We start from the raw sequence: 24,859 nt of genomic DNA on the forward strand, positions 1-24,859 counted from the left end.
TGAAATCTTTAATCAACGCACACTTTCCTCCGGAGCTTCAGATCAAAGTTTGTAAGACTGAGAGACACCAGGAGGCTTGTGGTGTTCAGGTGCACAGAGGTGGAGCTTTTTACCTGAGAATCACCGGTTTGAACCCTCTAACTACTTGAGTGTAAGAGTTTCTTCAGCACCACCGACCCGCAGGTCAACGGTACGAGGTAGCTCCCCGGTGTGACTGTGAGTTGAGTGTGTTGATTGTGGAGCGATGCCGGGCAGAAAAGGAACAGAAACACTTCAATCACTGGAAAACTTATTCAATTTATAATTATACGGTTTTTGTAGGAACACAACCGTTTTATCATGTTGTTATTGTCTGGTAAATATCAAATAAGAAAGTACTATGAAAAAAAACATGGGAGGTTTCTATTCTTAGATGTCTATCATCTTTGTTATAGAATTTCCAAATCACAAACTCTTTTTATGAGAGCTCAAAAAAAAAATTATTTCTTATAATCCCAAAGTGAGTTATAGCAACCGTTAAAAAAAAATCTACATCTATCACAGAGCCTCCAGGTTTTTAATTGTTTTTTAAGAACACTCAGCATTTATGAGGGGCCATTTTAGGGGATCTTGTCAAGGACACTTCAGCATGCAGATGGGAGAGAGTGGGATTCGAACCAGCAACCTTCTCGTTGCAGAACACCCCCTCTATCCCCTAGGCCACTCTCTCCCAAACAGATGGACGATTTTTAAGCCGTGAAGCCAGATGCAACTTTTCTACTGAGTCAGAAACTTCAGACCACAACCACATTACAGATCCTGCCTCTAAGGAGAGAGGGTGGAAGTGCACGGCTGCCGGGCGCACCACCTGTACTGCGTCAACCATGACCACCTCCCCCCCCCTTGATATTACATAAAGCTCACTCTCAGACACTGGAGGTGCTGGAGATGATTGTATGTGACAAGCTGTTTGTCATGAACCAAAATGACCTTTACCTTCACCTGGGCTTTATGCCTGCAGGAGTAGGTTTTTCCATTTTAACCACAGTTTGAACTGGGAATGATCGGTTTGACACAACTTGAGCGTAAATTCAACCGAATGTCAGTTGCAACAGAATGTAAAGAATGATTTAGACTTTTTCACGATCTCCCAATCCAACTTGGAATAAGAGAAACGCAAAAAAAAGCCATTTCAAGATGCCAGGAGTCTTTCTATGAATCCGAACAGGAGATTTGTTTGATATTTTATATAACAGTGAACGTGTCTTACCTCGGTCGCTGTCGTACAGATAGGCAAACTTGTCCCACTTGTAGTACTCGATGAGGCTGAGGAGGGGCCCCTTGATGTCAGGTCTCATCTGGATGATGAACTGCTGGTTCCCGTCCAGGGGGAAGCTGGGCGTGATGAACGACACGTGGAGCGTCCCGCAGAACGACGTGATGGTGTTCACGGACTTTTTGTCGTAGAATCCGAAAATGGCGTACACCCCCCTGGAGAACTGTGAACAGACTGAAACAAAGGGGAAGAGGGATGTTAGGTTTGGTGGGATATGGTTATTTTTCTTCTTCTCTTAGGTACTGATCGCGACTTGCTCCCATAACTCTATAACCAAGATCTTTATTGCAATCCTTTAGTGCACGTTAGTGGCCCACACAGCTACTGGGGGACATCTTTCCACCGTTTCTCTTTCAGCTGATGAATGGACAGCTTTCCATAACCTCTGCCAGGGGACAGCTTGTATTCAACAGTTAAGGATCCACTGAACACCAGTTAATGTGTGAAACTTTCATGAGCTGCCCTATGATACAGTGGGAAGTGAGCAATGTTGAGTGTGGGATCATCATGTGGGTCATTTGTGCTCCAGCAAATCTTCAGTGTGAAACCACTCCAGGCTTCTCCTATGAGAATATAGCTGCTTTCAGCCATGCAATGCACATTTTCCAGAGATCATCCAGAGGGGCTGTATATGTACATGTGTATATTTATATGTTCAAGTCACTTGCTCTGGACAATGATCACATGTGATAAAACAGCTGGAAATTCTCCAGAGAAATTCACAGTGTTTATATGAGACGGATGAAAATCGTGAAAGAATACAACAGCACTAATATCTCAGGATGAGCGGATGAGATGAAGGAGGCATCACACACGTAGAAGAAGAAGAAGACGATGAGATTTGAGACCTTTTGGGGATAAGACCCGATGCTGTGTTTGATGGGCTCTAAACAAAAACATGCCGCTGCATTCTTCATATGTGAAAGCTAAAGTTCGAGTCCATTCTCCAGAGTTCACGTCTGAAAGCAGCTTGTGTAGCAGAGTAAATACACAATGCACCACTACACTGTCGGGTTAATACAGCTTCTTTTGGGTGACATTAAACTTGAATGATGGCATTTATTATAGACTATGCAGGCGGCATTTTAAAACGGCTGGATTATTTCCATTACACCATCATACTGTTGACTTTGCAAAATCCCCTTTGTTCAATAATTCATGAACCCCCCCCCCCCCATGCCCGGGAACACCCAGAACCTCCACTGGCCTCGAGCATTCATTATGCACACAGCAGAAAACCAGTGGTGCTGCAGGTAAACACTGAGTGGCGCGTTAATCCTGAGGCTGCAGGACGCTTCTCCAACATTGTACCGGGGGTCAGCAGATTGGCGTGTTGCTTGTAAATGTGTATTGATGGAATGTAAGTTAATCAGGCTTATTGACTCGGACACACGTGGCCTCCAAAGTCATTCGTCTAATGAGTCGTTTCCTCGTCCACAATATAACTGGGATGACCTGCTGACAAAGGGAAATGGAATCCATTCATGTTAGCCAGCTTGGTGTAGGTACTGTCGGCTTCCCGCCACAGGCTGCGGCAAACTGGCGTTGATGAAATGGAAATTACAAACGACCACTGTAGTTTCAGCAGAATGAGAGTGAGGAAATGTTTCAGATTCATAAAGAGCCTCTTTGCATTTCGGTCTTTATGTTAAGAAGAAAAGATTTGGAAAGGTTTGTTCAACTCCTGCTGTAATGATCTACACTGAGTTCTCTTCACAGCCACTTTCCAAGCACAGGGCATCTCCATTAGTGAATCTCGGGACGAAATTAACAGCAGGTCGTTAAAAGTTGACTCCGCAAAAGAATAAAGCAGCTTGTGCCATAATATGTCTCCAGCCCATCCTCAAAATGTGTCCCGGCCGAAGAAGCGTATTTTTTACAAAAAGATTGGAGATGAAGAAGCTATCAGGAATTATTAGTCCCCTTTATTTTTATGTACAGAACAAACGTTGAGTTTGTCATGGCTGAGATGGACATGAGTCAAAAGTCTAAATACTGGGGGGTGAAAAAAAAGGCTGGCATACAAGTGGGTCCTTCGCCATAACCCAACCCGAATGCATTTGCAGTTTCCAAGCGGAAGGGTACATGAGGAAAGGAAATTGAAAAACTTCTGCAACAAATGGCTTTTTCCAAGTTTTCCTCTAGAAAGAAATTCTGTGGCTAATGGTAATACAAAGAAAGATGAATATGAGATTAAATGAAAACCTAACACCAGGAGTAAAAGCTTATCTGACACAAAGTAAACTTGATCGTCAGGAGCTTATTGTCTCTGTTATAACGACTTTTCACTTCATGCTACAGCTACTTTCCAAAGACAGAAGAACATGACAGACAAAGCTAGAAGAGTTTGTTGCTTCACTCAGGCAACGAAAAATACATTTTTCAAGTCAGTGAAAGTGTTAACCATTCGCTTCAAACTCAAGTTTTCTACCCAGTCCAGACGCTCCAAACCATTCTCCCCAGTAATCAAAAGACAGCTTCCCCATGCATCCCCCAGGCAGCTGAGCCCCCCCACTGCCTTTTACATCTCAAGCCTCCACAACATGCAGAGCTCATCAGGAAAAGGCCAAAATAAGCAGGGGGCAGGGCCGGCTCTCATCCCACACCAGCGTGCGAGTGCTTCATAAATCTTAAACGCTCCATCAAGCCGCACAATTACAGCCACCTGAGACGAGGGGTCCAGGCTGTTCCATCAGGGGCTGGAGCGGGTTCTGATCTGTGCAGCAGATGACAGTGGCCGCTGATGTGGCCACAGAGGGATCAGACCTCGCCCAATCTAATTTCATCTAAATCTTCAGGGGACTGGAAACATCCCTCAGAAAAGAGAAGAGGTCACATGTTCAACAAGTCACGGTTCTCTGCTCAGAGCTCATAACTGAGTGAACTGAGGTAAAAACCTGAAGTGAGCAATTTATGGGATTTAAATTGTGTTTCTTGGAGGAAAAGAAAAACTATAGTCAGAATAGCTTTGCCTCCAAAAGGCAAATGTACTGAGAAAATGTCAAAACAACATTTGCAGCAGTAACATGGTGCTTTGACATCAATGAATTTTCCAATACTAATAATTCCGACCATGACAGTTGTCTTTCTGATCCTTGATCTGCCAGATTTTATGTCCTCGTGTCTAAAGAAGCTGCCAACGACCGTAATTACCAGAAAATGACACCTCGTTATGAAAAGAAAATTGGTCGTTTGGAGATTTTTGCCTGGATCTCAAATTATGTCGCAGATTTTAGCTTCGTCTAAATTAAATAAACAGCTTTCCACGGGTGAAAGATGAAAAAATAGATAATACGTTTTCAGTTCTGTACGCAGCTGTTAGACAATGGTTAAATCCAGGGCTAAGCGCTAACAGATCACACGTGCCTGTGTCGCACTTCATTTCTCAGCTCCTTTCATCATTTCAGATCCGTCCATCATCTGTTCCATTGTTTCTTTTAATAATTGCCCAGCGGGGGGGGGGGGGGGGGGGGGGGGGGGGGGAGGAGAGAGACCATAATAGAGAGAATCAAATGACACAGCAATCTGCTCACCTTCTGAATGTTCGAAGCCGGAGAACCCTGAGAAAACATCCTCAAACATGAAGAGAACATGCTAACTCCAGCTTGTGATGAAAGAGATGCCATTTCTCATTTTGAGCTGCAAAGGCCCTGAGAAGGATCCAACTCTCTCTTTGCCTCGCAAAGCTGCAGATGTTTGTTTTTCGGAAGAAAGAACAAAGGTCATATCTCATCAAAGAACAGAATAAATATACTGTGTACTATAGCACTCCTCGCTGCCACCCCCTGAAGCTAATACAGCTGGAGAGTTGCTCTGCGTCACGTCTGCGTATTGTCATGTCTCTAAAGCTTTCTGTGCCGACACTCTCTGGCTGATGCAGCTCGCTGAGTTTGCCCGGGATTAAAACTCTCTGAGCTCACGCTAGCAGCCTGGAGATCCCCATGACTGTGCCGCAGCTTATGCCAGAGTCAAACACTTTGACAGCATGTTACTTTATAACCGAAAAATGATAATTCACATCCGGAAACAACTCTCCCATGCAGCCACCGCCTCTCACAGAGGGTTTTTCTGCCTCCGGAGTGTGAGACGGCAAAAGGACGAGGAGCCAGGGGTTTTCTTTTTCATTTTAAATGGGTGAGACGGCTGCATGAGCTTCCAATGAGAATTCAAAAATGTTTAATTACAGAAGAAAAGCCAGCCAAAAACAGTAACTCTCAGAAACAGTGAGGATTGTGGAAAAAGCCATTAAGCCTCTGTCACATCCGACTGCTCTTCAATGAAACCAGGGAGTTTTTGCTGCCCTCAGAAAATCCCACATCGAATAGAACCGGAGAGAACTGAGAGACTTTGTGTTGAGGAGGTCGCTTTAATAAAACACCACGAGCAGAATGTTGAAAAACAAATAGCTCGATGTCTGTAAATTGAGATATAAATTCAGTATCGTTCTGTTCTCAAAGATAAAATGTAAAAAACTAAAAACCGCGGTCCTCTTAATCTGGGGAATGTTCAAGTGAGATAAACACGGTTTCGATTTGGGAATTTGTAATCCTAACATTGTTGTTGCAGACAATAGTGCACAACACGTTACCCTGTTTGTGTGTGCTTGTGCTCGGTTTGTCTGTGTTTATGGTCGTGGGCGTGTGAGCTGGTGTTAAAATGTCTCTTTCAACCAAACGATGTGAAAGAAACCGCAGCATGTTGACATATGAAATACATAGTTCTGAGATAAATGCGGTAGAGCATGAGCAAGGGATCATTATCCATGTAACTGTGTATATTGGATTAACACACCTGCACTCATAATTTGAGGAAAATATCTTTATGAAAGTGTAGCAGCTCTGGAAAAGTTGCAAAAGATCGACACTGCTTTGAGGTAAAAGAAAACTCTCTGCCTGCAGACCAACACGTTGAAATGTGCTATAATGAACTCAGCACCTTCACGCACCACATTTCACAAAGACTTAGCAAACCTTTAAATCAGTTCCCTGATCTTAAGGCTGCATTAAAGGTCAACACACTCCTGAATTAGTGCATGTTTCACAAAATCATTTATCAACGTCTAGGCACTGTTTACAAGTTGAATTCCCCTAATTCTTCATAGAGATTATCCACAAGTGCCTGCTCTGATTTAAGAAGAAGTAAACTTTGCACAAAGATATTCTATAATTAAAATATTGTGGCATTAGCAGTGAAGAAGACACTTATCTTACAAATTATATATATATGTATATTTACTTTCATAAATGTAATAAAATGTTTCTGGATAAGGCATCTAAGTTATAAATAAACAATCTATTTAGATCATTGTGGTTTTATGTGTGTTAATGTCTCATCTAACTGTAGTTTGTAGTAATGTACAATGTTTCACAATAAAAGAAGCATCTTAAGAAATGAGCTTAGTGTTCATTGAATTTCTGTCCACTGAACTGCAAGAGGGCTTTTAATTTGAAATGTTACAGAATGTGGTGTTTGTTTTCACAGCATTAAGCATTAACTGCAAAAAGGTCAAAAGGGGAAATGGATCTCAATGAGGCCCCGTGTTAGGAAACGACCAATTATCCAAACAGAGGGTTACAGTATTAAAGCAGCACCTCTAACGCCTGGTTCAGATAAAGGCCTGTTCCCTTCCACAGTAAATAAAGGTCCCGTGGTTTGGATAATGGCTCCGTTCTGGAAAAACAATTTTATATTATATATTATTGGGCTGCAAATATTTGGGCACTCAGCGACTCTGTGGTCATCAGACGCTTCTAATCAGCTCATTATTACCAGGATGGTGAATGTGTCCCAGCAGCCTCTCTGGCACCGTGGTTCACCTTCCATGGAGAAGGTGTACCCTGCTGAAATATATTTAGCCGTCCCAATTAACTGACCTCCTTTTCACCGCCCGGGCACCAGAGGCACCGCTGCACCACTGTTCACTTCACCGTCACTGATCAGAGATGGACTTGGTCTAAATGACCTGCTGATAACACGTCCAGATTTAACACTACATCTTATCTGATTTGAATGAATTAGAAAATTCACACACTAAGGTTTGATAACGATGAAATCATAACAAAGGCCATTATTTTATTCATATATATATATAGTAGGTTTAAATGTTATATTCAGGCTGTAAGACATTTGCCTAGGTTTTAAATGATCCTATTGAAAACCTATTTTGGGGGTTTTATAGATTCATGAAGCTTAGCATCCACTAAATCAGCAGTGGACGAAATATCTTATGTTTAATATAAAGCCAATGGTGGTTCAGTGCTTCGGAGAGAGGATGATTCAGTCTAACACACACACACACGCACACACACACACACAAACACACACACAGTCACACACACACTGTGTTGAAGACCCTCAGCTTTCCAGTCACAGCTAACAGAGCTGCCTGTTAGATATCGCGCCCTCTCTAACACTCCTGTTCTCACTGCAGAGAAAAAAAGGCCTCAGGACTTTAGGGCTTTTATGTTAAACGGAGCCGTCACCGGTAAGTAAGGCGGCGTAGAGCCAACACTCCTGTCAGAGCAACCTGAGTACACTTGTCACTGATCTACTCGCTGCAAAGCCCAGATTTTAACCTTGTAGGTTGTGTCTCTCCTGAAAAACCTGGACTAACTAGGTTTATCTGTGCCCTCAAGAACAAACTGAGAGATTTCTAAATGCCACCTCGATGGTTCAAGGTTTTGTTTCTGCAACTATATAGGGTTTAAAAAAACTTCACTAAACACTCAGACACCCCTTCAAAATGGCGATCTCCCTATAAAGTGTGTAGTGAATGATTTCATAATTGTTTAATGCCTCCTCATCTTCATCAACACTATTGTTAATTGTACTGTTTGTGTTTTAAAACCATCATTGTCACATTCCTATCGTAGGTGAAGCTAGAACCTCACCAGGATGCTCTTTGCCGTCCTCCCTTAATGCTCCTGTAATCTCAGACTCTCGACTTTAGTATTTGAATCCTTATCGCTGTGCCTCAGAAATAGAAAAATGGACGGAGACAGTTCTGACTTAAGCTCAGAGCCATTTAAAGACTGCTCCTCTTTTCTGCCCGTCTCAATTAAAACACGCTTCATCCCACAGATTCACACGATTCCCGAGGAATTAAACAAGGACTCAACCTGGCTGCAACACTCTGAATAAAAGTATTTCTCAATATATGGATCGTGGGCTTTGTTTTATAACTTCTGGGAGCTCTGTCTGCATCCCATAAACACACAATCTGGTTCCAGTCCCTCTGTAGACGGTTGCTAGGGAAGCATATATCAGCCATGTTCTTTCCAGTCCCCAAAAAAACATAATTTCATATTGTGGAAGCTTTAAATGTCATATTCTTTTCTCCTTCAACCCAAAAAGAGGGCATCAGCCAAATAGGTTCGATTTCTGCTCCACGGTTACAAGTATAAACACTACATACAGGTATTGTTCTTAAAAATTTAAAAGGCTTATGAAAAATTCAATAACCATTTTGCAAACCCTCTTCTTAATGACATTCTTTCATCGGCGAAATGAAATGGTAAACATGCATCGCAGCACCGGGGGCTGTTGCCTGGGTGACGGCTCCCAGTCTGATTCTTGAGTGGCCGATGGGAGGACTGCTGGGAGGTGTCAGCGCGGCCCAGCCCGGCACACTGGGAAGTGTTTTTGTCTGCCTCTGAGCAGCACTTCCGGCAGCTGGTCTCTGGTGGAACAGTGCAGCTCAGTTCCTATCAACTCCGACTCCCCTCCTCCCACCTCGTCTCTCAGTCTCCTTTCTCTCTCCTCCCACCTCCTTTTGTTCACTGACCTGTTTCCTGGAGGCTTTTCTGACGGCCCTGGATGGAGGATGTAGGTTTCCCCGAGAACAGAAACCGATGAATACCCTCAATACTGAAGGCTCAATGTGTGATCGTTGAACGATCACACATTGAGTGCTACATGACTGCTACAGCTCTACGCCTTTTCCCTTATTAATTTCGAATCAATGACAATCCGGCAACTACATAAGCAGAGTCAACTCTACTTAGGTGGTGAAAAGATCTAGAATTTTGTAGAGCTGGAGTAGCTTTTAAAAAAATGACTTTATTGATATCAAGAAGGTTTTTCTGAGTCTACAGAGTCCTACACAATGTCCTCTACAACAGACTCACACAGAAAGATGCCGTGGCTTTGAAGTAGTTTACCGACCAGAGGTTGAAAGGTGCTAAAAGAACAGAATAGCAGTTAATGGCTAAAAGAGTGTGATGTTACATGATTACTTTCTATATATTTGTGACCATTAAATTTGAAGGAGCAATTTTTGAAAAGAGATTCAGTTTTTGAAAGAACTCAGCAAAGTGTAAGTATTCATGTCGTGCTCCGTGTCCACCACGGATCAATCTCCCTGCCCATCAGTGGATATCCAGGCCAAGACTGTATCTTCAGTTCGCTGTTCACCATTCATAGTCCGGCAAGTCAAACATTCCTCCTCACAAACACTGACATCTTTTTGAAGGCGTTTTAGGTCCAGATTACATTTTGGCTCATGCTGGGGAATGCAGATCAATTAAAAAGCTGAAGCTCTTCAGTCAGTGTGCTCTGTCTTCTTTGCTCTCCACTCGGACTGTTTGCCTTCGGGCAACCACAGCCTACTGAAACGTGATTGATTAGCTCGAAAAGGAAACCACAAGGCTTCAAACACTGAAAATCTTGCTCCCTGAATTCTCTCAGAATATGTAGGTGAGTGTCTTGGTGCCTTCAGAGATGCAAACTTTCCATTATACTTCTCAGCCATATAAAACAGTGTTAAAGAACAATCAAAGCTATTGACAGAAAGCATCCATGCACTTCCTCACACAGACTGCATAGTGCAAAGAAGCATAATTAATCAACATTAGATTCTCAAACATTTTGGTTTACCAAACATGTGGCCATGCTCTATCTTTTTTTGTATAGCTTATTCACAAAGATACGGTTGTGCTTTGATCATATTTAAAAACATTTCTCTTTAAAAACAGACTCCAGCTCTTAAATCTGGTTAGAGGAAAGCTCGGTGTTGTGCTGCTGTGCACCGGCACACTAATTCATCCCGAGCAGCACAATACAGAATTCTTCAGCCATATTGATTCGGCGAAGCTGAGCCCATACATCACGCACGGCTACTGTTGTTCAAACTCCATCTGCCTCCTGTAATAAAACAGATTTTGTGTCCCCTGACCTTTTGTGGAAATACCAAAGCGGAGCTGGGAGCTGCCGCTCTACGTCCTAATGATCCTGGAACCCGCCAGAGCAAAATTAGTTGCATCTCTCCAAACCCGGCTTCACCCAGCAGCTGCCATAGCAACCATTCAGGCCGTGTTTGCCGGAGATGAGTCGGGATCAACTCGGAGAGGTGAAGCAGAGAAAAGAGGCATTAGTGCCAGGATCCTGTGCTTGATAGCTCCTGTTCAAATGATACTTGACTATCACGTGTAGACCAAATGTTATATGTGAGTTCCCAGGGGAGATGCACTGAAACCAATTATTTCCCTGTTTTTCCCTCCTCTCTCTCTCTCTCTCTCTCTCTCTCTCTCTCTCGCTGTCATTAGAGAAAATGACAGAGCCGTGAGAGATCCCATCGATGGGGCTTCACCTTTCCAGTCTCCGGGTTGAACAACGACATTAAGTCGCTCATCAGCTCAACAGCCCCATTTGAGCTCTGACTCCTCCCCCTTTACTGTGACCTTTGGTTCATCTCTCTGTCCCTGACCAATCAGGTTTCAACCATTTCTCTTATAATTAATACAGTCACAAGTGGTAAGGCTTAGCATTAAACTTGATGGAGAATATTATCTTATTGTAAATACCACTTCAACACCACAATACTCATACTGCAACCAAGTAGCCAATATCATGAGAAATTAGATGATTCCATGTCACATACTTAGGATTAAAAAAAAACTATTATTGAGATTTCGTCAGCGTCTGATGAGAATAAAGTCAGAACTTTATGAAAAAAGAAAATCATAATATAACAAGAATAAAGAAAAAACATTTCTATGAAATAAAGGCTATAACGAGAATTGAACTAATTACATACCTACCATACAATATAATACTTTGGGCTACTATACTACACCATAGGTAACTATGCTATATGAAATTATACTATTCTACACTAGGCCACGATAATAATAACACAATTCTATACTATAGGCTATACTATGGTAAACTATAGTCAACTATGCCATACAATACTATAGGTTACTATGCTTTAGGCTACTATACTACTAGACTAGGCTACAGCTACCATACTATACATACTTTTTGTATAATAGGCTACCAAACTATGCTTTAAGCTACTGTGTTATAGGCTACAATACTACTATACGCTACTATGCTTTACTACACAATATACTGTACCCTCCTATACAATACTATATACAATCCAATGGGCTACAATACCATACTAGACTACATTATACTATTTGATACTATGCTACCTAGGGTGACAGAGGACACAACATGATTAAAGTAACAGTATATGGGAGTCAAAAGCAGGGGACAAGTTGTAGGCCGCCGTAGCATGAGAGATCCTGCAGCGACAAAGACAGCGTCTCCTCTGACTTCATCATTTCTCATCCACTGTGCCCCCCCGGACCATTTAAAATACACTTTCGACATCGTGTGTTTGCCAGCGCTCACACACTCTGAACCGGTGCCAGCCAAAGAGGCTCGCAGAAAAAAAAAGATGGAGATTAGAAAAATATTCTCACTTCAAAAGGAAGCAAACAGCGTGGTGACCTTGCGGAGGCTTCGGTTTAACAGAATAAAATGAGCATTAAAAAGTGAGATTGAGGTTGCTGCTCCATCTCCAGCTCTCATGGGATTTGATGCTTCCTCTCTTTCTGTGAGGGATTTTCATGCAAATCAGTTTCTTTTACACACAGCGCTCTCACACAGAAGATGTTTTGCTTTGCAGACGCGACACCAAAACAGAATACGTTACACGATAGAACACTGAGTAACACGCTGCCATGTGCTCAGAAGTAATGGGCTTGGATGTAAATACCATGTATGGCTCAGCTGTAAATGCAGTTGTGATAGTAATCCTTTAGGAATTGACCTGTGACTCTGGTGGTAGAGTGGGTCGTCCACTGACCAAAAGAAGTTGCTGGTTCGGCTCCTCTAGTCTGCTTCACCACTGCTTTGGTCCAGACTTTCAAAATAAGATGCAAACATAGAAAACGTTGTAGCTGCCTTTGTATAAACTGAGAACTGACGACAAGCAGGAACAGTGTGATGGATATCTCTAGGGAGAAAATAATAGGTCAGTGGTGGAGTGTATGATATTGAATGTTACACTATTAGTGGAATTTCCTTCCGTGCTTTTGTGAGCAAATGGTGAAAGGAAATGTCAGATAATTTATGCAGCTCCCCCCCTTTTCCCCAGTGTTTCTCCTGCTGTTTTATCACAGCTGGGGGGTGGGGGGGTTGGTGGAGCTGCCTTAGAGATGAGAGGCCTTTGTGTTCACCTTGTCGTCCAAACTGTAAACCATGTGGTCTGTGAACTGCCGATTGGAAGCCTCAAGATTGGCTTTATGTCCAGAACTGTTTAGATTTTTGGAAACCGTGTTTTAATAGTAGTAGTAACTAATACTGGTTTTATAGTAGTAAAATATTCTATAAAAAACTCCCAGTGGTGTCACCCTCTGCTTGTCATTTGAGAGAATACCTGACAATAAGTTTCAGGTATTTCCTTATTGGCTTTACTTTGTGGCCCCAGAGTTTATGTCCAATCAAACAGTCCCTGTTCTTAACCCACCTGTGTATGAGCAGCCTCACTCCTGTCCACCCTAGCAGCAGCAGCAGCCGCGTCTTCTCCCACTTCAGATTGACAGTGTTGAAATCAGAGCAGACAGCCGAGGACAGTCCGGAGTCGCCTGTTGCATCGTTACACTCCGACTGCTCGTCTCCCGCCCGAGTGGGAAGCTGAATATATCTGCTGTGTGTATATATATGTCCACGTCTCCTTCAGACACCTGTCATACACAAGGATATCGCCCGCCTGGGGACACGAGTGCTGACTTTGCTGCTGTGCATACAAAACCTCCCCCCCCCCCCGCTCTCACCCTGACTCACCGTGTTCCTCTTTTCTTCTTCTTATCTGCTTCTAATGCTCCAGGTCCTTGTCCCTTTAACATATTTTTTGGCAGCTATCACACACTTGGCCGTCCTTGTGGTCAGTCCCTCCACAAATTGGTTTAACCCACGTTCTTATCCAAGCGTGTGCGGCTGATACTGCTGAGTGTGCTACATTCACGCTTGTCATTGGATGGTCAAATGCTGTTTTGTAATATTAATCCTTTTTGGCCATAAACTTTGTACAATATTAACTCATCTTTTCTTACTTAATGTACATTCACAAGGACCTAAAGATCTAAATGCCCCTTTGTTGTCATTTCTGAAAGTAAATGTATTTCTTTATCTCTGAACTTTAATATAGTCAAGAAAACATGGACACAGACAAAAAGGAAACTGTATTTAAACATCTAATCTTTCCATTATTGACATTTGAAAGAAGCAGATCAAAAACACCGCCCGCACACTGTGGTCTGACAGGACGTCACACGGTGAAACACTTGTGGTTCCTTTAACGGGGACAAACATCAGAGCAGGACGATCGTGAATCACAGAAAACTTCACTCACTCATTTATGACCTGTTTTCAACTTCGACTTTACTGTTGCCAAAGGAGATTTTGTTTTGCAGACAAAGAAATGACACTTGCTCGATACAATGCATGAGAAATACATGAAGACCATGTAAAACCAATATAACAGCCAGACCTCATCATACTGCCCAAGCCATCAGCATAAAGACTGGTTATGTTTTAATGAACATCATTTGTCATCTGCAATATTTCTCATCTGGCAGCATGAGCTTTTTGTATTTATCTTTTCATGTTCATCCTATTTTGTATCAGTGTCAAATCAATATTAATTGGTTGGTTTAAATGAGATTCAAGCTGAGTAACAGGCTAATGTGCCGGATCAATGAAGATTCATTACAACGTCCTCGTTAAACAGAGTCAGTTATGTTAGTGAAACTTCAGATTTTCCCTTCAGGCTGAAAGAATATAACAAGAAGGCAGATGACACCGTTTCAAAACAATAAATAAAACACTGGAATTAAATAATCACCACAAAATACCCACATGCAGTATATCAAGGTTTCTCTAATATTTTCAGTATTGGCAGGAAATCTGGACACTATAATATCAGCTTACATCTTCTGATGCACGAACAATATTCTGTGCGATTATAGAAAACGCAACTGACAAGCCAACAGCTGCTGAGACGTGTTGGCCACACTCCAGACGAGGCCTTTTGTTCGAGCATCAGGGAACACGTTCTTTAAAGAGTGCCACAGCTCGGTCTGCAAAACAGACGGTGCCTCACAGACCTCCTGATAATAGAAAGAAATGATTGAAGTGGACCAAAGGTGTGAATGAAGAGGACAAACCGAGCGCGGGTTAAGAGCCGGGGCTAAATGGAAAGAGCAGGGAGGGAGAGTATTCATCAGTCGTCCATGTTGATTTACTGAGCTGCTTGTGGAATGGACGGTGAAGGTTTTACAGAGAAGCAAAAAGGTTGAGAGCAGGTGAGAGAAAAGGTTTACATGAGCCAACATGACACAGAATGAGGTTATATAAGTACGGATTTAGCATATTTGTGTTTTAAGATGTCACTGTCTGCGTAATGGGGCTTAAATAAAGATGAACAAGCTCCTCCTCTTCCTCACAGGTTGAGAAAGTGAAGCCAAAACATACAGATCACAGGCGCCACCATCTTACACAGTCTCACTGATACAGACTCGACCAATCAGAAAACGGTCTCAACTGTCAATCATGTTTCACCAAGTGCTTAGAACATCAAATAACCTATCAGATAAATAAACATAATAACAACTACCTGAAAATAATTTAATATTTACTTTCCCATGAACTAACATGGAGTGGGCAGGGTTTGTGAAATGTTCTGCAAGCAGCCACCAGGAGGCGATCGAGATGATTTGGCTTCACTTTTGGGGAGCTGTCATGTCGTCCATCTTTCAATTCAGTCTATTCTGGTCTGTAATGTTTTAAATAGAGTATAGTTGAAGTCAAAAGAGCCTTTACCCAGAGTCCTCCTGCCCTTTTCACCCGCTCCTACATTCTGCTCAGTGAGACATGACATTACAACAGCAGCACATGGGCATGTGTTTCTTTCCCATGAAACACATGGGCATGTGTTTCTGTTCCTTTACTCGGCTCATCACTCTGTAACGGCCTCTGACTCCGTCCTCTGACTTTCATTCATCATTTCCTCTTTCTTTATCTTGTCCCTTTGTCTCTCACACACACATTTAAATCCTAACAAGTTCGACAAGAACTCCACGTGAGACCAGACTAGGAAACCGGATCAAATCTGAATCACCACCATGATGCCATGGACAGAATCTCCCGAGAATGATGATGAGCATCACCCGTGAGGTTGTTTGGTTAATAAATATAATAAAAGAAAATTACACTTGTCAGATAAGTTAATTGTACTTCTACTTGGTGAGACAAACATTTGTCATAAAGACTTACATGAAAGATTTCCCAGATTCATGCAAACGGCTTCTGATCTTAGATCAATTAAAATTCCATCTACTGATGATGACCAGGAATTTTGTCTAAAAACTCAGAACACATTAAGTTCAATGCAAAATCAAAGTCCAACATTTCTGCAACCTTTAAGAAAATGTACTTGAAGCTGTAATTTAGGATTTCAATAAACTATTAAAGCAAGTCAGCTGTAAATATTTAAGGGCTAAAGAGTAAAGGAAACATGTATTTTAAAAACATTTCCAACTAAATAAGTTTTACATGCGATGCCTCTGCTGAATCCTCACCAAACTGACCACAGCCTCAGACTTCACTTGGAAAAGGATGTTGTTCATCACATCAGTGATGAATAGTGGACATCAAAGATCTATAATTATTCCAGCCGCCCTGTGTCTCCAGGACACAGTAGCAGACTGGTGATTGATTTTGTTTCCGTCACAGCGAAGGCCGAACGGTGCTTTTGGCGTGTTGTTGTTGTCACTGTATGAGCTTTTATGGCTTGATAACAACAAGGAACGCTGCAGGAAAGTGAACGAGTTGTTTTTAGTTTTCAGATGAAAGATACGAGAGGGGACATCTCGATAACGAGCCAAGGATAAAGCCTCGGCTACATGTTCTTTATGATAAGGATCTGTTGTCTGTGGCTGCAATCTGTTCAGGGTCTTTACTTGCAAATCCACAGAAATGCAGAGAAATTTGTCTTTTTGTGGCACCGAAGCAGAAACTTTGAGAACAAGCAGGTCGACCTTAGATAGATAGAAATGTGTGCACGGTCATAAGGATGAATAAGAGATCGACCAAAACACAACTCATCATGATAAAAAATATGAGATCCTCTTCTGTGCTACACGCCTGCTCAACCAAAGGATGGGACACCTGTATCATCCCTACCTTATAATACTGGTAAAGTACAGTCCAATTTATAATTTGCATGCTTTCAACACTGGATTTCAATAAGGAGAATACATTTAAATGTTATGGGCAGAACAGTATCATAACCTCTTGTTGCCAAATAACAACCTATCAACAACTAGACCTCAAGGCCCGACAGTCGCAAGCTGCACCAAAATGCACTGGGGAAAGCACGTCCTCTTTGACGAAGGTTTACGATTCACTGTCTAACGCAGGTGATTTTCTAAATTTTAACCAAGCCTTTGAAATTTAGCTTTGCCTTCTCTATCCACCTGAATCGATGGACTCAGCATCGTTGGTGGAGGACGAAATCTCCCTGACACACTTATGGCACAGACACATTTCGCCCCCCCCTGCCTTGGAGGGCGACTTCCAGCCGAGAGACTTTGACTGTAACCGATGCCTTCTCCGTCCTGTGTTTTTTGAGGACAGAGTGATGAGGACACGGTTGTGGGCTTATTCAGGGCAGGCAAAGATCCACAGAGGGTTCTTTAGCCTCATTTTCTGACCGGCCAGCTCCCAGGCCTATTTAATATTTCACAGCTCCCTCTGAAAATGGAGGAGAATGCTCTTAATTAAGTGTGAACAATATATTGGCTATAACCAATGCTCCACCGAACACAAAATGTGGCCGGTGTGGAGGCATGAAATCACAGTGCGACTTGATTCAACCGCGACGAACCAGAACTTTGAAGTGTTAAATCGTCGGAGAGGTGTCAGTGACCTCTGTGGGCGCGAGAGGAGGAAGAGTGGTCTGCTTCGAGAGAAGTGGGTGTCAGAAATAAGAGCATCGGTGCTAAAGCAGAAAATTAAGTTTTAATTCGGCACACACACAAACACACGCAGACAAACACACACACACACACACACACACACACACACACTTACAGTGCTACCCAGTGTCACACTACATTACAGGAGAAGTCGATTCCCTGCATGTTGATAAACCATAGCCTGTAAATAAAGATGGACAACATGGCGGCTTCCAAAAGTGAAGCCAAAGCATCTTAGTCGCCCCCTGGTGGCTGTGTTTAGTACATAAATCATAAACCCTGCCTCCTCCATGTTAGCAGATGGGACATGGACCAAACTAAAAATCCAAAGTACCCGTTACATAATTTAACGAAGGTTTCTGTCATTGGGTAGTACCTTTTTTGGGTAATTTGGTTTTAATGAGTTATGTGATGCTGTAAGAATGAGATGAAACAATCAGGATTGACAGTTGAGACTGACTCCCCGATTGGTCGAGTCAGATTGGAACTAGAAGGCAGCACCAAAATGTTTTTTTGCAACTGGAGGAAGTTTACAGTCTATGAGATAAGCTTAAACTATTGTAACTATTGATACCTAACCATGGTGAGTACGTATGTGGTTTGTCCAATTAGAGATAATGTTGTGTTGTCCTTGTTTCCTCCGTTTTTCAAATTATAACAAAGTTGTCGAGGACGGTGTTTTGCTTCACTGGTGACAAAGGTCCAAGAGCTGCACTACATTCATGGAAACTGACAATGTGATGTTTGTGCAAAAAAACATCAACCACATTGAGTTGAACATCACAAAATAAAAACATTCCATGAATTTATAGTCAATCATAAACATGATTTTTAACAGCGATGATGTGTTTTCAGTTGCATTAGTCATTGAAGCTTGTGGAGTCTTAGGCGGCTGTATTCTGAGTCTGAACAAGATTCTTAGAAATACATTGCTTCGGGTGGGTATCACACAGATACAGCGACACACACACAAACACACACACACATACATACACACACAGTGACAATGACTCCCTTGGTCTTGGCAGCGAATGCAGCCCTGTCCAGATGAACTGTTATTGATGGAGGAATGTATCATCCTCCCTCCCACTGTCTCTGACACGCTGCATTGATGGAGTGTGCTGCTGCAGCCGCTCAGACCCGAGTACAACCACACTGATACTGTACGTCTGTCGGCCACAGATCCATATATGCTTGAAACATGTCAACGCATCATATCGGCCCGGGGAGATAAATAAAAAAACAATGTAGCCCGCCTCTCGCCCCCAACGTCAGCTGGGATTGGCTCCAGCTTCCCTTGTGACCCTCAGAAGAGATATGGCATAGATAATAATACATGGGTGGAATAAAAGACCAATGGGATATATAAATTAGATTGTAATCCCTGCTGCAGATATGTTCTCGGGACGTAATCAAACACTGTGCAGATGTATTTACGTGTCAAAAAATATGAGCTTGGGGCAAATCTGTCTCTTAACTCATCATGGCTTCATGTTCTCTTCATGATCACTTCTATATTAAAGACAAATCTGCCATCGCTGGATCCAGAACAGCCACTGGCACCTGACACCTCCATTATAAGCCGCAGCTCCCTGTAGTGGGTTTGGCAGAAAGCTTCTGAAAACCTGTGGTTGTAACGTTCAAGCTTCAGCGTGGACGTTTCTCTGCTGTCTCATAAAGTGCATTTTAACAAAAGGCAGAGTGGTGATGTTAATACACTGTAATTACAGACGGAGGTGGATGGTGAGGCAGGCTGCCATCTACCGGCTCTAAAGAAAACCCCCCTCCTCGCCACCACCTCCACCACCACCTCACCTCATCCACCCTTACCCTGTCCAACTTCTAACTGACTCAAGTTGACATTTGGATAAAACATGGATATATATTCAGCCTGAGTGTTGTACATTACAAATCAAATCTACAGCCATTCCTTCTTTTCCTCTTCTATACCCCCTGTTTAGTTGAACCAGTCCGTCAGCATGGAGCAGGGGCTCTATTCTGGTAACAACATGGACACTAAATTACTTTGCTTATTCAGAATAGCTGTTCACAGCATTAAAAAGGCTGGAACACAACCCTTTTAACACAACTTTACACAATTTGCTGGATAGTTAAAATAAAAAAACACCAATTTGGCTCAAATTAATAGGACAAAATAGGATTAATGGGACGATAAAAATGATTGAGTTGACTTTTTATCACCACTGCTGCTGCTGCTGCTCGTTGTGTTTACTTTGGCTCAGATGATCCACTCCCTGATCCAACATGAGCCAAAGCACTCAAATGAATCAGACTAAGACAATGAATGGTCATTTAAAAGATTGAACTCAACCCTAATTATAGTAAATGTATATATAGAACAATGTCCTTTCTTTAACCATCTGCTTTTTATTCTTCATAATTTATTATGATCTATTCTATTGTTCCCTGTATGTTTTTGTGCCTGATCCTTTCATGTGTAATTACCATCCTTGAATTTACACCTGAAGCTATGTTTACTTAATTTGCTTCTCCAGTGTTGATCATGTTAGATAAACATATAGAAGTTTGTAAGAAACTTTTCTGCAAATGCTTGGACCTGATTTAAAGATATTAATGCTCCAAGATATAAAACAAATGTCAGTCGAACACATGTAAATCACATGTCACATGGTAAATTCTTAAGCCTCAACATATAGTCCAATTTAACGTCGTGCGTCCATTACGCACGTGGAGCGAGCAGGACCCTGGCTCTGATCCGTCGCGCGCACTGAGCAGGAAGCTTTTATATGGTGATGAAAATCGATTGGGCCGATGCACACCAATCAGAAGCGTTTGATTTATGTTTAAGAGACTGTTCAGAGGAGTAGTCGCTTGGCAACCACCTAGTGAAATGTGGGAGCCGAGGATATTAAAAAACAGCGACCTCACAACCTCCTGATGCGACAGAGAGGAGCCCGCGTCTCGGTTCTTCTGGTTCGAAGAAGTGATCGATCACATGTGATTATCAGTGAAGAGAAGTCTGATGGGTATGGGAGGGGGAGGGGGAGGGGGCGGTAATTGGTGGAGTTGGATGTGAGACAAGCTGAGAGTCGTGATGAGGTTTGGTCAAAGGCTACAATCAAAAAAGGTTCATCCAATCATTCCCTTGTATTAATCCTCAGCAGCAGCGTTAAAGCCTCCGTGGAAACATTGGGCTGCGTTAAAGGAGCGAGCGATGGATCAGCCCCGCTCCTCCCGAGCCGGGAAAAGACGTGACATCGCTGCCCATTGCAAAAACCGTCTACCTCAGCAGGTCCTAAATGAAAAAAAAAATCCTAATCGATGTGGTGAGAAATGATAAGATGTTGGTTTTTCATTTTCCAAAGAGAAAAGAAAAGTCAGTTTTCTGAATCTGCAGCGTCCTTAGAAACGACGTTTTATTCAAGGATGACATTTATGTTTGTTTGGGATCAAATATCTCCTCAATCACTTCAGAATAAAATACTCGTTAAGACTGCAGGATCGATTTGTGTTTGCAGCTTACAGTCCCCATTGATCTCCGAATCTGATGGAATGAAAATGGGATGGATGTGACTGACTGTTACTGTGGTAACCAACTTTCCTCCTGCCCACGCGCTGCTCTTTCATCCTCCACCAGCATCAGCACCACATCCTCGAGATGTTCACTGACAGAATAAAGATCACACAGCTCTGGTGATCTCCATCTCCATCGTGCGTAAATACGCGTAATATGAAAAGCACAATACGGGCATGGATCTATCATGGTTGGCATGCACACTTGTAGGGAAGCTCGAGAAAGAAGAGGAATAAATTATTTTTCTACTTACAACAATTGGTGACGGCGAAACTGTTCGCCACTTCCAGATTGTCGATGTGAGGCGTCAATCTGAATTCAGAAGTGCCAAACTGAACCATTCCTATCCGAAACGCGCTGTACTCTTGGTCCGCGCCCCTTGGAAAGAGTCCCCCTGAAACCGGAATATATAAATTATATACCAGTTAAACTTGCCAAAAAAATAAAAACATTTTCCAACCAAAATCTTCATCTTTCACCCGAGTCAATTTTTATATTAAATGTTTTTTTGTTGCTTTTAAACTAACAGATACCTACCGATCTGAACACTGGGCGAGCCTCCAAGCGCGCACCCCCATAAAACCAGCAGCACCGAAATGGATAAATTCACTATCTTCTCCATGTCCACGGTTTAGGTGTCCACATCCACCAAAGGGAGTCAGATATTCCGGGTTCTCTCCGGAGACGTTAGATCCGACACATATTGGAGAGCTTCAGCCTTGGGGAGAAATCGAAAACAACGATCTGCAGGGGAAAGGAGCGGTTCTATCTGCAGGTGTCTCGTGGCGGAGGGAGCAGCAGCACTGGAGGAATGGTCGCCTGCTCTGTGGCTCTCTGCTCTCTCTCCTCCTCCTTCTTCTTCTTCTTCTTCTTCCTCTTCTTCCGCTCCTTGTCCTCCTGCCGGCAGCTGATGCCTCCTCCTCCTCCTCCCCTGAACGCACGGGGACACTGCGCGTCTCCGCTCTGCGCGCCTGAGATCCTTTCAGCATCACACCCACAAGTGAGGAATCTTAATGAGGAGGCGAACGCAGGCGGAAAGAGCCGAGTGAAGCTCCGCACTTTGAAGCTCCAGGCGTACAAAGGAACCCTCGGTTGTGAGGGAGATCTTCTTTGCTTTTGTTTTAATGAGCTGCATTAAGATGCAAGATCCCCAAACATGGATGATTCATAAAATATCTCATAGGATCATAATTATGTGCTGCTGATACATATTTCTGATGGTCGCCTGCAGGAAGTCAAACCTCCCATGTTGTCTTGTCTTATTCCCTCCAACATTAGATTAAAGGTCCAGTGGGTGAGATTTATGTGAAAGGGATTTATTAGCTGAAATTGGATTTAGATCCAAGTGATGTTTTCACTTGTGTGTTTCATTTAAACTGTACAAATTGTTGTTTTCTTTTTTATTTAAATGCTATATATTTACATCAGGAGTGGGACCTCTCTACGGAGGCCGCCATGTTCTTTTTTACAGAAGCAAAGACTGGACAAACTAAACCATTTGAATTTCTATGACAACTGAAGGCTACCACATGTTCTCCTTCATGTGTGGAAGGGGAGGGGGAGGTGAGGGGTATTCAGCTGCAATGTGAAACTGCACCACTAGATTTCACTAGATTCTACACACTGAACCTTTAACTGAACCTACTATCTAGCTAAATGTGTTGGCCATGATTTGACCCACATACTACACACAATGATCCGGTCGGCTCCTATTTGCCAGATCTGGGCCATAAGAAAGCAACGCCACTCGTCAACCGGAGATGGCCCAAATCTGTTATGTTCTATTTGGGCCAAATTCACCATTCACCACATGGGCCACATCCAGATTACAACTTGCCTAGAGCACCACATTTTTGCCAGAAAAAGGGATGGGATATTTGGGCCACATTTGCCATTTTACAAGATGGCCACTTTAGTCTCACCATCCATTTTGTTCATGCCACCAAAATGCTAGAAGTGCTATTGCCTGAAGTGGCCCACATTCATCTGCTATCTGTTGCCTACTGAATTTACATTTAAAGATTTTAATGCTGACTTTTAAGGCACATTTATTATCAAATCACCACCATACACAAATCAATTCAAAACACTGCTTGCTTATTCAGGGTGACCTTATCCACAAACTCTGGAATACACATGCTGGAATGTTTATTTATCAATAGTAACATTAATATAACATTAAGGGGACTAAAATTATATTTTAAAGCGTTTCCATTATGTGTGAGCAAACATTACCATGCTTAAATATTCTCTCCAAGTCTTAGTCCCTCAGCATAGAATATAATAAAACACATTTTTAACAACTCCTTGGTCTGATTCAACGAGTCAAAAGATATTTCACATGTTCTGCAGTTTCACTTTCAAAGTCAAGATTTTAAACACATCTTTTAAAAAGGAATCCCAATGAATAAAACAGCAAACAAAAGCAGGCCTCATGCTCCAGTTGTGGCTCAGTGCAGTAAGGAAGACAATGAGAGGTTCCCACCCCCTCTTATAGACCCCGCCCCTTTAACTGATAGGCTGGACTTCCTTCTTCCTTTCCTTCCATACATTTAGAAGTCAAATGTGATATAGAGCCGCAGAAAAAACTCATAGGGTCTTGACCAGAGCTCTTCTTGTTTACGTCATTGAAATATAATTACCAAACAAAATATGGTCTGTGCAAAAAACATTAACATTAGGAGTACTGGATTATAAAGTTTACAAATATAACACATAAGGAAAGAAAACCTTTAACATCCACTTTTAATGCATGAGATGGCAAAGCATCCCATAATACTTCACATCAGACCAAACTGTAATTAAGATGCTGGACAGATTGTGAGTCTGAGTTGTTTCGAGTGGAGTAATTATGAAATTGTGATTATAGGAGAACAGCTAGTTATTATTTTCAAAGAAAAGAAAAACACAAAAATACAGATTGTAATGAATTAACTTAACATAAGCCTCTAAATGTGACTCTGACAATTCTATATCGTTTTCAGAAGTTTAAAGATGAGTGTTAAGCAACATTTCCACAGTTACACCAAAGATTTTCATGGATTAATCTTGATTCCTCTAAGTGACATAATCTGCTGAATATATTTGGTTTAGATTTTTAGAGTCAAAACAGAGATTTTGACCAAGTTGAAGGAGGAACTCCTTTTCCGCCACAACAGCTCCCTTGTAACAAATATTTTTGCATTATTGATGAATATCAAAAAGTGAGTGAATAGAAAGTTTTGATGGAAATCTTGAAATTATTTGAGGTCCCTTGAAATAAATGTGTCCACGTTAGCAGTCAATGTTTACTTCTACGACATCTCGTCAGCTGGAGGCCATCGCTCATGCCCTCCAGTAATAAGCATCAACAGAATCCCCTCTTTAACTTTGATCTACGTTCCCTCTACATACAAATCCAACGCAAATCTACGGCTGCCGGTCATCGGTGCCATTTCAAAAAGGGTTCAAATCGAGACGAGCCGCTGCCTCACAGCCAACAGGAAGCAAATGCCAATTCCTGTCGCCTGGCTTTGTGATATGCATATCTGAGGCTGCACAGACAGATGTATATTAATCATCGGAGCGTGTCAGATAGCAGTCAGGGAGCAAACTAATGAGGCTGAGGGTGATGGGGAGTGGAGGAGGGGGGGAGGCATTAAGGAGAAACACGGTGTTGTATTTCAGCACCACGGACAGCACATCACTCTGGCTCCTGAGCAGCGAACACATGGGAGGGAA

General features: G+C 42.3%; 1 protein-coding gene across 6 annotated transcripts in view; it reads right to left on the bottom strand.

The window, feature by feature from the left end:
• The window catches only part of gria2b (glutamate receptor, ionotropic, AMPA 2b), a 40,303-nt gene extending 18,252 nt beyond the window's left edge, over positions 1–22,051 (bottom strand). For all 6 annotated transcript variants that reach the window (XR_009921754.1, XM_062394024.1, XM_062394023.1 and 3 more), the window contains exons 1-3: positions 21,677–22,051; positions 21,393–21,533; positions 1,250–1,489 (exon numbers count right to left, since the gene is read on the bottom strand). Coding sequence is in view for 5 of the 6 variants with exons in the window: in XM_062394024.1 (XP_062250008.1) it covers positions 1,250–1,489; positions 21,393–21,533; positions 21,677–21,761 (466 nt within the window). In the remaining variant the exon portion in view is untranslated. The remainder of the gene's footprint in view (positions 1–1,249; positions 1,490–21,392; positions 21,534–21,676) is intronic.
• Between the last annotated feature and the right edge of the window lie 2,808 nt (positions 22,052–24,859).

The sequence above is a fragment of the Platichthys flesus genome, chromosome 8 (assembly GCF_949316205.1).
Source record: "Platichthys flesus chromosome 8, fPlaFle2.1, whole genome shotgun sequence".
Lineage (NCBI taxonomy): Eukaryota > Metazoa > Chordata > Actinopteri > Pleuronectiformes > Pleuronectidae > Platichthys > Platichthys flesus.